Below are 12926 nucleotides of genomic sequence, written 5' to 3'. Positions count from 1 at the left end.
GGAATAGACAAGTTCAGTTGATGGAATTTCTGAATGTAATGCAATTTAAGTACCCAGCTCCCATGGCCCTGCAGAAGGGAGCAAGAAAGCATCTTTAGTAGCAGCAAACTCAGGCTGAGCAGCTAATGGGACAAGCTTCTAGTAACAGTTTACTAAGTCAGCTGGGAATTTAATTTTTTTTACTGTGGGACAGCATTTGTTGAACAGGCCTGATGCAAGAAGCTGCAGAAAGACCTAAGACCTTGCTATCAGACAGCTATAGTGAGAAACAATTCTTAGCAGGCTCTGAACTCCTAACTGAGTTAGAGGACAGAATCAACAGCCACACTGATGTTTGTTTGGTATGAAGAGTTGCTTCTGTTTAATGTCATTAGGTAACATCACTTGAGATACTACAGTTTCACATAACAGTGTAACATCCATAAGTTTCTACATTTCCAATTTGAGACAAATACTTAAATTCATAGCTTTTTTGCATTAGAGAAAGTGCAAGAGAGGTTTATATACAAGACTAATTGCATGACTGGCTGAATTGTGTACTAAGGCGGTATTCAAGTTGACTTTCTTAGCTCTCCAGTTCAGCAACTACTTAGGCACTTGATTTAACAATGCTATTTCAAGTTTATACTTAGTATTAACAGAAAAACCTCCGACACATCGGTCATCCCCACTGGCCGAGAAAGTAGCCATTACAGTCAGTTATAACAAATTGATTTAAAGATCTGTTAGTAAAGAGAGTTTTTAGAAAAGGTACAGTTTTCAAGAGATGGAGAACTACCTCACATTAGTGGTACAGAGGTGGTGCATCTGTTCACAAATAATCTAGGCATGGAGTTAAGCCATGATTGTCTTACTGAATATACTGGAAACATGCCACACCACACCATATGACAATCCAAACTGAGCAACATTAGGGATGTTCACCAAGATATACACAAGAATTCTATCTGCTTGTTCTGTTTGTCTGCCAAGCCACCTTAATAGAGAAGTAATCCTAGTAGATTTCCCTCCCTGAAAAAAAACATATTGGCACCAAGACAACAGCTAATGTCCATGACTACTTCAGTGTTCTGCAAGAAGTTCTGCAGCTTATCTGACCCTACAGTGTAGGCCTCTAGTACTCAGGACTCCAGCAGTTCTGTTGGATCTCACAACTGGTCCCTTTAGTACACATTTATGGCAGAATGATACTTTTACTGTTAGTTAATTAGACAAGTATTAGATTTTTTTCCTTGCCCTACCATACAATTTACACCTTTGTGGCTCAGAGACCAAGTCTATGTCCAGTCACTAAATAGACTTGAGTAGTGTCCACTTAACTTTACAACTGGCTGCTGTTGTGGTAACAGGCAAGTGACCTAGTTATTTAAGGTGTGGACTTCAACTACTCATTAAATTCCCTTATGTGAGTGCAACAATTCTTCCCCAGTGAAATTTCTGTATTTTAGGACAGTAAGTGCTACACAAAGAGGAATTGTGGTGACCATGTTTAAAAGACATATGACTTAATATTGCTAAGCTCTTCTGTGGAAGATTGCAAAGAACTAAAGTAAAGTTAACATCCACCAATTTGAATTTGGGTCTCCAGCAGGAGTCCAACTCTCCATCTGCTTTGGCCCAAATTATCATCTTCACAGCATGTTCTTGGAGGGTTCATATTTCAATCCGCTTGGACGTGTTCTAGATGACAGACATCATGGAACAGCAGCAAGAGTGGCAGACAGCAAAGTGAAACATGTAGAAAAATCATGATGAGAAGAGGTCCAGTTATTCTGTCTTTTCTGGCTATGCCTAGTATGATGAAAAGGACTTAGGGTTAGGACGGCTATAAGTTATAGTTTTATTGCTTAAGCTAGTTTAAAGCCGCTGAGAATAAAACTAAAGCAATAAATAGCAACACTTATCTTCCGTTAGAAGCCAAACAGTATTTCAGGGGAAGACTTAGAGGTAAGGGAGAAGAATAGATCTGCTAGTTTTACAGTTCCTGTTCTCTAATCAATGGTACAAAAGTTTGAGTTACATTAGTTTCTAGTAATAAAAGCTCTCATAACAGACCTTATTCTATTTTTATTCCGATTCACCCAGAATACAAACCCTCAGTTATTGAGAGGTTTGAACTTCAGAAAGCTGTATGGGGCACTGTATGCTAACACTCTCCTAAAGAGATATCTGAAGGAATTTAGTCAGCCCTTCTGAGTTTTGAAGCACATATTTACTCTAACTTTCCTCAAGGATTGGAAATCTAGATCTATTGTGGTCTTGAGACTTGTCTGTGGAAGAATAAAATCTTTATTTCTAAGAAAGTGAAGCTGGCTAGGCTTAGCCAGAATGCAGCTATGTACAAGTCTGAGTAGATATACTCTAGCAGAAGTGTTCTTTTAGGAATTGTTTCCCATACTTCAGAGGAGCTTTAAGTTAAGCTAGTGTAGTTTTTAGCCAGTGCCTTACCAAAAGTTTTCTGAATCAATTTCAGAGAATGAAGTAGATTTTCTTATTAGTGGAAGACTTACCTGGCCTATGCAAATGGGTTGCCAAAAGGACCGCCAAAAGGACCAGAAAGTGATTTCTGAGATTCCTTCTATGGAAAAAGAGATCATAAGCTATTAGTAGATTTCCAGGGTTCACCAGGTTTACTCTGCATGGCTGTGTCAGCTAGTTCCTATTCCAAACACCTTCTGGAAAGAATACTGCAGAGTCCCTGCTAAATACACATTAACTGTAGTGCTTTAACAAGAGAAAGGGGCTGTAAAGCCTTGTTAGCAGTTATCCTAATCTGAGGGAAGTTATCTTTCAGAGGAGCTGTGTACTCACTAAACATTCATTTGGAGCTGAGCCAGCATAGTCATGATGAGATCTGTTTTAGCCAAATGCTAGATGTCTTAAGTCAGCATTCTGGAATTGATCCAGAGTTTCCACCATGGGCTTCAAGTGCTGTATCCCAAATGGAGTGATGTGGTTAAGCCACTTCCTACTCCAGGGGGTACTGAACATGGGAGCCTGCCATTTGTTCAGCCAGAGAGCTTCACAGTCTGCGTTGCGCAGTCTACTCCACAGAAAGGTAAATATAACCAAAGTGGAAAATACCTTCAGCAACATTATTTTACAGTCTTTTGTAGAAGCTCCTGATACTGAAGAACTTCCTGCTAGGGGAACTGGTTATGGAACCAAGCCAAATGGAATCATACTTTGTTAGCCTTCTTGCAACAAATGCCCTCTGTTAGATGTAGTATTAGTCTCAGACATGCAAGAAGTTTTGTTCCACAACCTCTAAAGCCAGAACTAAGCCAGGGCTGCTCACACACATGCACCCCTGTTGTTAAAGAGAAAGAAAGGTTGGGGTTTGGGTGTGGTTTTTTGTTTGTTTCTTTCTTTAGTACTTACAAATGAGGCACTGAAAAGGTCTGTTCCAGCCTGACTTTCAAACAGGTCTTCAGCTGGCAGCACACTCTGTTGGAGAACAGGCTTTGGTGGTTCTAAGGAAAAGAGGCATAATACTATAATCACTTAACAGCGTTAACAAGTGCTCAGCTCTGCCTGTATGGCAACACCAAAGCTCATCTAATTAGATACACAAAAACCCCCACAGGGAAGTTGCTTTGAGTGACCTTATGGTTTTATGTCCAGCTTGTCCCTTACTACACTTAAGCTACATGGAACTTCTAACATTGTAGAGACCTAGTTTACCTCATTCTAGTCAAATAGTTAGGCACTAGGTGTCAGTGTTTGGCCACTGACGTTGATCAATTCTGTAGCATTATTAGGGGACACCTGTTTCGGTGACCATTAAATCAAATTTTTAGTTCTATCAGAAAAAACTAGTGGTCAGCAATCCTAATCCCTGAGCAGCTGTCCAAGCAGGAAAAAAAAAATTACCAGCCATTTTGGCAGACAGCTTGCTAGTTTCCATGTCATCATGACCTGGACTATCTTAAGGAAAGCCTACTTTACTACTAAAATAATTAGTGAAGGCTCCAGAGGCACCTGAAAGGATTTGCTGCTCTCCTCTCCTTGCTGGTACTGCAGGTGGCTTTGTCAGCTGGAAGTCTTTGAACATTTCCTTGACATCCTTCATCTCTTTATCACCAAGTGGATCCAGAGCAATAAAAGCATCACTCTCTTTCTTCGATAGCTCCTTCTGAGGTGCAGTTCTAGGTGGTGGCTGAGGTGGGCCAGTTGTTGACATGGGGGGCAGTACAGATGGTGTCTGAGTAGGCAGTGTTGAAGGTGGGAACACACTACTCTGGAAGGGATTTACGGCACTGGATGGCTGTGCCCATGAACCAGACTGAACTTGTGCTGGCTGTACCCAGATACCAGAGGACTGAGGGGCTGCTGCACCAAAAGATGTAGGCTGGTTCCAGCTTGGCACTGCTTGAGTACCAAAGGCAAGCGCTTGAGTAAATCCTGTAGGTGGAGCAGGCATCATAGACCCACAAAATACTGATGCAGCCTGAGTGAAGGCGGGTGTCTGTGTAATCCATGGTGCTGGAGTTACTGGTAATCCACCTGGGGGGAGATTGTTGTTACACAGCACTTCAGTGATATGAGGAGCTCAAGCAGAGTATATCAATTCTGCTGAGCAAAACATTTTTCATGTACAATTTGCAAAAATCTGTTCATTTACACTTAAAAAAATCAAGTCAGTTGGAGGAGAGGGGAGAAAGGGCTTAACTTTCTTTTTTTTTTTTTTAAAACTTTGCTCCATTTCAGTCCTGGAAGAACAGAATTGAGGTTGATATAACAGGAGGAACATACATACTCCTAGCACAGAAGTGACAAATGCATTTGCCATATAGTTACTTCCACGTAAATTATTAAGACTCTGTAGCAGTGTTGCCCTAGCCTCTTAAGTTGTGCTTGGCTCACTTGAACCTTGTATACCTGAATCAGCAATCTGCTGTCAAATTTTAAGCAAAAAAACCCTGTTCCAGTTAAGGATGCAGAGCTTAGGCCTCTATTCACAGAACTTAATCGTTCAGGGCAGATAGCACATGGATGAAAGGGTGCAGCACTACACATGAAGTAAAGGACAACCAGAACCACTCTTTTGGTGTTCGCAAATATCTTGGACTGAAACAAGGCCTTCACTTTGTGAACTAACCTAAAGAAGCCAATGAAGGTAATGTAGTAGAACTTGTTTCGAAGAGGTTCAGTCCACTAGTTTGCACAGGCCCCATTTGTGCCACTGAGTTCAAGCTAAGGCTCTCTGTAGTTGGCACAAAGAAGTCTGAGCTGAGTAAGTCATTCGATGCAGTCTAGAAAGAAAAAAAAAGCTTTGTGAGATGGCATGTCAAAACACATGCTAGGATAATCAAGACTCCCTAGTTCAGAGCTATTTATTTCAGCTACAGCAGAGCAGGGAGCTTTGATGTATCCTTTAGAGACCAAGTATAAGAGTTTCAAACTTCATCATTCTGTTCATGCTTACTGAGATGCATGGCATTAAGTAGGTATAATATATAGTAGTCACAAGTCAACAGCAGAAGAATAAGACTTAAAGTGACTGAATTAGTTGCTATTATAATAAGCTTCCTTCTGCCCCCCACAAATGCAGCTGACCCAGAGGCACCCTGTGCCTAATCAGGCAAGCTGTTGAGATTGCCCTTAGTAGGCAGGTACTAAGAAACTACATAGGTTTCTCTAAGCTAGTTCTAGTACCTCATCGTTATGAAATCACAAGTTGATGGGCATACAGCTATCGTAACAGGTTCTGGCATTATATCAAGTGTCAATATACATAGCAGCATACTTACCAGACCTTTACAGAAGTATGGCAGCATTAAAGAAGAGAGTATATAATTTAGTGACCATAGCTAGTACAAAGCATTCATGAATGTTAGAATGTACACAGCTGCAGAGTGGTTAGAGTAGGCTTAGCAGGTAAAGATAGAAGTAGATTTATTGTGAAGCTATTTAGCTAGTTACACAGTATGAAGAAGGAAAAGCTTCTTTAAGTAAGAGCATGCATATCAGTTACTTGAACATTGTTCACCTTGACAGACCTCCTTCCTCTTCCTGGCTTGGAACTTTGTGGTGGTGGGCTAATTGTTATAGACTCATGTGACATGAGCTGGATATTGCTTTCAGGATCCAGTGTTACTCCATTCTGCAGAGGTACTCCTTTGGAAGGACCTTCCACAAACAGGTTTGATGGGGCTTTAAGAAAGCCATTCTGTTCTCTCTCTGGTACTCCATTTGGAATTCTTGCTGCAGGCAACTTACTCTCAAGTGGCCACTGGCTTGTTAGTGCTTCTTGTTTGCCAGTTCTATTAGAAATCTGGTCAAACTGTTCAAAGTAGTTAGTATCACCATTTGAAGCACCATTATCCACCGGTGTCAAGGTACTCAGACCTTCCTTCTGCTCAGCAGATTTTAGAGAATCAAATGAAGGTGGTGCAGATTGGTCTGGCTGTGTGAATGGATCATCACTGAAAGGGTCTGGATTAGGTGTGGGAAAGAAGCTGAGATAGGTAGAGAAAGAATTCTCAGGCAAGGAGTGTAGCTGTGGCTTTGGTAGTGGCGTAGAGCCTGTGATGCCATTCAAGAAGAGATCCTCTTTTGTAAAAGTCTGTTTGGTCTCAATTTCAGAATTTAGATCCACTAACAGAATCTCTTTAGCTTCCTATTTGTTCAGAAAGAAAAATAAAGTTAGTTTTGTGTAGGACTTGCTGCACAGTACTCAAGCTCAAGGAAAACAGCTGCAAAAGGAGAGATCCTAGTATCCAATACATTATACTAATATGTATTCAGTGTCACAATGAAGTTGCCCTAAAGCTTCACCTTGTAATGTAATCTTCATCCAAGCACTGCTGGCTGTGTTCAGATCACAGCTACTGAGTTTCAGAAAGTCAGTGTTAGAAGCACCTGTTTTAAGATCCCGTAGTTAAATACTAGATGCTTGTTCTACAGCCTAGAGACTGTAGAGTCATGAAGGACTAATTATACCTAGGCTTTCACTTAAGTCAAGAAACCCTGTTTGAGTTCTAGTGCTTTGTTTCGACAAGTTATGAAAACACACTGCTTTAGTAGTGTGACTTCAAGTTGCAGTCTCAGCGTAAGATTGGACAGCTATTTGCTGGTAAAAGATGTTAACGTGCCACCTCTCCACCAAGCAGGCAGAAGAAAAGTAAGACTTGGTCACTAGCTGGATTGATAGCAGCAATTGTGTCATGACTGATGGTGGCTTACAGTGCCAGAATAAACTGGTAGGATTTTGGGGGTCATACTGAGCTATGACAAGGTTGATGCATACTTTTGTGGAGTTAGGCCACATCTTGAGCTAGGGCTACTCTTCTAGAACAGTCAGGAGGCCACTCCGTGTGACTTAAGGATTCGCTTGTCCTTGAAATAAGCTTTAGCTTTAAAGGTCTTTAGGAGAGTTTCTGTAATAGTTCCTATAGCAAAGGCAAGTGCTGCTAGTTCATACTTCTAAGACATCTGACTAGAGAGGAGGGCCTGTGCGAACCTCATGAAGTTCAACAAAGTCAAGTGCAAGGTCTTGCATCTGGGTCAGGGCAATGCCAAAGATGGATACAGGCTAGGCAATGAGTGGATTGAGAGCAGCCCTGTGGATAAGCACTTGGGGGTCATGGTGGATGGAAAGCTGGACATGACCCAGCAATGTGCACTCACAGCCCAGAAAAGCCAATTGCATCCTGAGCTGCATCAAAATCACCGTGACCAGCAGGTCAAGGGAGGTGAATCTGCCTTCCTATCCCGCTCTGGCAAGATCCCCCCTGCAGTACTGCCTTCAACTCTGGGGACCCCAGCATAAGACAGACATGGACTTGCTTGAGTGGATCCTGAGGAGGACCATGAAGATGATTAGGGGGCTGGAGCACCTCCACTGTGAGAACAGACTAAGATAGTTGGAGTTGTTTAGCATAGGAGAAGAGAAGGCTCCAGGGAGACCTTAGAGCAGCCTTCCAGTATTTAAAGAGGGCTTACAAGAAAGCTGGGGAGGGACTCTTATCAGGGAGTGTAGTGATAGCATGAGGGGTAATGGTTTTAAACTGAAAGAGGGTAGATGTAGGCTGGGTGTTAGGAAGGAATTCTTTATTGTGAATGCAGTGAGATACTGACACAGGTTGCCTAGAGAAGCTGTGGATGCCCCTTCCCTGGAGGTGTTTAAGGCCAGGTTGGATGGGGCTTTGAGCAACCTGGTCTAGTGGAAGGTAACCCAAGGGGGACTGAAACAGGATGATCTTTCGAGTTTCCAACCTAAACCCATTCTATGGTTTATGACTGACAATACAGGATTATCTCTGTCACAGAATGTCAAGCAAACTCTGCTGGTTAAGAATTGCATTAGCTACTCTAGTTAGTAAGTAAATACTATTATAGCCCTAAGACACTAGTACACTTATGACCACTAGACAGATGTCTCAATGAAATTAGAAACCAGGACTAACAAAGTAAAAATAGATCTTATTACTAGGACTAAATTTGCTCTCAAAGCAAAAGCTAAGACAGCTAAGCTAGATTCTACTTACTGTGGGACTGCTCATGTCAGGAGGTGTTGACATATCCCCAAACAAGTCCATCTGGTCATCTCCCTTGGAGCCAGAAATATTGAAAGAATTGATATCTGTTAGTGTTCTTGCAAGAGCAGGAATCAAGCATTATGCATATCTACTGTAAACACATCTATAAATACTGCATTTCCTATACAGTGTGGAGACAGTTATGAACTCCTTAAAGGCATTAGCATAAAGTTCTAAAATTTAACCTACCAGTTTCGCTTTTTCAGCTTGATCAGCAGGGAGTGCTTCGCTACCATTCTGTAATAGACAGGTAACAGTGTCAGCAATAATTGGAATATCAAAACTTCCCTTAAGCAAGGGTCTTGCAGTCTTCAAAGAACAAGTGATGGAAAGAGGAAGTACGAGCGAGATTAATACTCGTATTAGTTCTGTAGGCCTCTTCACTCCAATTTCAATGTAATCGGGCATCTGACATTGCCTCCATAATGCTGGCAGTATAAAGAAGGTCACAGCTAGTTGTGTTGTAGCAGCATCCCTAATCAAGTGACACTGAGTTGGAGTGGCTTACCTCAGTCTTACTTGCTTCTTCACTCTAAAGAAAAGAAGGCTTTTAGTACCTAGATATCATGTAGAATATCCAAAGCCTTACTTTGGAGAGCTTACCAGATGTAGGAGATAATCAAGCTGCTGGTACAACTACTAACCAATAGCTTCAAGGGATCCTGGATTTAGACAGACCTCCGTGTCAAGAGCCCAAAAGTCAAGCCAAAGCTGAAGCAAGCTTTATTTCTATGCAGACTAATGCAGTTTCTGTAACTTTACTCACCTTTTTCTTGTCGTCTTCTTCCTTCTTCTTCATATTATATATTAGTTGGAAGAGGTTCTTAAGATCAACAACTAGAGGCTCAGCCTGAAAAAGAACACAGATTTTAGGTCATGTACTACTACTCACTGGACTTCTACTAAAGCAAGCTGTGCAGCAAGTCAAGCTTTCCTAAATGGTGCAACAGTAAGGTTAAGATAACAGGAAAAACAAGAGTTTAAAGGACTGTCTAGTCTCTATACAGGAAAGCTTATGCAGAATCCAAGGGTAGTGGGCACAGCCGGCTTAGAACTGTTAACTCCACAGGGAAAGTGGCTGTATTTGTGCTAAGCCTGCTACGTTTTTGCTAAAAAGCTTGTAGCACAAGATTTCATAAGCGCATGGCCAGTCCTAATCATATTTCTTCAAAAGTGCAGTTTATCCAAGCTGTCTGATAGTCTCATGAGAGAAAAAACATTTCTGTTTTCTACCAACTCCAATACTGAACGTGGAGAAAGCTTCTATAGCTAATACTACATTTATTTTGAATAGGATGCAAATAGTAAATCAGCAAGGCAAGCATAAGGTAAGATTATCACCACCTCAAATGTGTAGAGTAGACATAGCTTTAAGTGACGTCTCTTACAGGATGAAAATTTAGTGTGAATTAGAAAGGCACTGCGTTCTCTGCACACCCATTAACAAGAATGTTTTGAGTGGTTGCTGAGGAGGTAGCAGGTTCAGCTATACTGATTTGGAACTTTTGCTTGAGGTATATAGGAGCTATGTCAGAGTCTAGAGTAGGACAAGTCCACCTGTTCAGCTGCTACCTTGGGCTTAAGCAGAGAATCTGTTGAACAGATCTCACTGTTTACATCTGAGCATCATTCTGTCCTAATCAAGGGTTTTAGGCATGAAACTGCATTTCATGAGTTTCAAGAGTTCAAACCATTTCAAGAGTTATCAACTTTGGCAAACAGTACAGCTGCAGTAGTCCTTCTCAGCTAGACAAGTTTGTGTTAATAACAACTAGCAGCAAGTCAAGGCCTGTCTACAGCTTGGCTAAGTTTATAGGCTAGCAAGAAGCACCCCATAGTGAAAAGCTCCAAGAAGACAGACTCCACCCCAGAGCATGCACAGAAGGATTTTGTGCTTAATCTACAATTCCAGTGAAGCCAATACAACACAGGACTCTGATAAACTAATAAAACAGACTTAGGAGAGGGTGTTACAGCTGTTACTAAAGTAGTAACATGCTCCAACAAAGAACCCCTCAATTCCACCTGTAGTGGGTCTGAGGCTGCCAACAGGTTCTCCAGGAGGGCAGGCAGGGTTGTGCATGAAGTTACTAGGTTTCAAGACTTGGCTTGTCAAGTCATTATAGTGATTATAATAAACATTATAATGACAAGCTAACAAATGATAGATATCTAACTTAAGTTCAGGTCATTTAGGAAGCTGCATAATACTCAGCAGTAATTCCAAGTAGCTTGTTTCCAGTACTGCTTATGTACAGATTCTCTGCAGAGAGACAAATCCTGCATACAGGATTTATGCAAATCCTGCATACCTATCACAGAAGGATCAGAATCCCTCCCAGAAGTAACTCTAGGAGGAGTAGACCTGCCATTCACTGGCCTCAGAAACACTGCTGCAATTAAGTCCATTTTCTCTGCCGCACAAGACAAAGCACCATGAGAACTAGAGTACTGGAGTTCTAACATCATTCCTGTAAATTCTGAGTGAACCTGTGGCTCTGACTCAAGAATCCCCATTCTTACTGACAGTAAGAGGCCACCGTACAGCAAAGTCCACAATAATGGCTCTATTCATCTCACTAATGACTTCAGTGGTGCATGGACATGTTAAGCAAGGCTAATCATAGTAAGCAAGGCTACTTAAGTGTTTTTATTCTGAACTGCAGAGAAGCTGAACAAGATAGAAGCCATTGGTGATACAGTCCATTCCTACTGCTCTCCTCCAGGAAGAGAGTCTACCCATCTGTGCTGGTATTCCCCTATACTTCATAGGGCAGCAAATCACTGTGCCCAGCAAATCACATACCAGCAAATCACTATGCCCTTACCACATATTAAGTGTTTATACAATAGCATTACTCATAGCAAATGGAAAAGGGTGTCTGATTCATACCTGTTGTGCTGTTTTTATGGCAAAAAATTGATGCTGGCCTTCTCCTCCACATATATAGCCAAAGACACGATTGTCTGTTACGTCCCGAGCAATAAAGGAGATTTTGTTTACTGGATGCTCATGCTCTATGACCTAGAATTGAGGGGAAAAAAACCTATTGGTTTAAATTGCTGGAGACATAATAACTGCTCTTCTCTGTTGCTAGATGATTGAGACAGTTAGAAGGCTTCAGTTCAGACTCAGATTTATCAACCTTTGATCAACCACAATAGGATGTAGCTATCTTTCTGGCAGGAGGCTTCAGCATTACAACCCATTTCACAAGTCAGTTTTTATATGTGGAAGGGAGGCACAATGCCATTAAGGAACCTAGTTCAGATTGATGTAACTTCCAAGTGCCTCACTTGCTCTAAGAATCACGTTAAGAAAATAACTCGTATCTTACCCCAGTTTTCTCATCTATTATCTTGATACCAGAAAGGGAGATGTTCACCCAGATCTTCTGTTTGTGTTGACCCTGGGAACGAGCTGCCACTGCCATTCCCTGAAGAGGATGAATATCAAAGCATTGATGAAACTTCTGTTAGATTGAACTTTAAGTTGTTTCCTTACATTCCTCATGAGTCCATGTCTATGACTGTACTAGTGCTAATCTAGTTATTCCTATGAATTGCACAGTTAGAGAAGCATTCCTTTTGCAACATATGCCTAACTAGGTTTGAAGTGACACCTCAGAACTGGATTGTATTTCCTCTGTAAATATTTTACAGTTTTAAAACTTCTTAACTTACTTCAAAAAACTACAGCAGTAGCAGCATCTTTACCAGCTCTGCTGGGCTTACTGAAGCTATATGAGTGTTCTGCACTGCTACCTCCCTGTAGCCCAGGTTAGGGACATCACTAGGAAGCTTCCTAGCCTGGTACGGCCATTGGACTACTACCCGTTACTGGTCTTCCCTGTGGGTGGTGATGAAGCCACAATGCGTAGTCCAAAGGCAATCAAAAGTGACTTCAAGGCCCTGGGAAAGTTGGTAAGGGAAACGGGAGTGCAGGTTATGTTTTCCTTTATTCTTCCGGTAGTGAGCAGTGACATTAGAAGAAACAGGTGGATCCAGTCTATCAATATGTGGCTCCATGGCTGGTGTCACCGCCACAAGTTTGGGTTTATTGGGGTCACAATGGGGTGACCTACATAGCACCAGGTCTGCTGGAGGGGAAGAGGGTCTTTGCTCAGGAGCTTGCGGGGTTCATTGCCGGGGCTTTAAACTAGAAATGAAGGGGGAGGGGGACAAAATAGGCTCCCTTGTGACAAGCTGCAGGATGAAACACTGGATAGAAGGGCAGGGAGCTAGGGGCGATAGAAGCCAATGGGGGAACATCAGTGGAGTACTCCAAAGGAAGTAAGGGGTGTTCTTCTAAGTAGGAGACATGGCTGATGGCCCAGCTGAACTGCCTTTACACCAAGGGAGCAGAGCAGAGCTGGCAGATTT

The 12926-nt window shown here is 41.9% G+C and overlaps 1 protein-coding gene across 1 annotated transcript; it reads right to left on the bottom strand.

Annotated features, from left to right (window-relative positions):
• Positions 1–2515: 2515 nt before the first annotated feature.
• DAB2 (Dab, mitogen-responsive phosphoprotein, homolog 2 (Drosophila)) lies at positions 2516–11980 on the bottom strand (the record flags this gene model as incomplete). Its single annotated transcript, XM_009708838.1, has 11 exons — positions 2516–2575; positions 3382–3473; positions 3982–4506; positions 5102–5255; positions 5993–6622; positions 8493–8555; positions 8733–8780; positions 9052–9075; positions 9310–9393; positions 11437–11568; positions 11882–11980. Coding segments are annotated over 11 exons (1911 nt in total), but the record flags the coding sequence as incomplete, so codon positions are not given.
• Positions 11981–12926: the final 946 nt, after the last annotated feature.

Source organism: Cariama cristata, unplaced genomic scaffold (genome assembly GCF_000690535.1).
Source record: "Cariama cristata isolate BGI_N322 unplaced genomic scaffold, ASM69053v1 scaffold4441, whole genome shotgun sequence".
In the NCBI taxonomy this organism is placed as follows: Eukaryota; Metazoa; Chordata; class Aves; order Cariamiformes; family Cariamidae; genus Cariama; species Cariama cristata.
The sequence above is the reverse complement of the archived record's forward strand: the minus strand, read 5'-3'. Positions and strand labels throughout refer to the sequence as shown.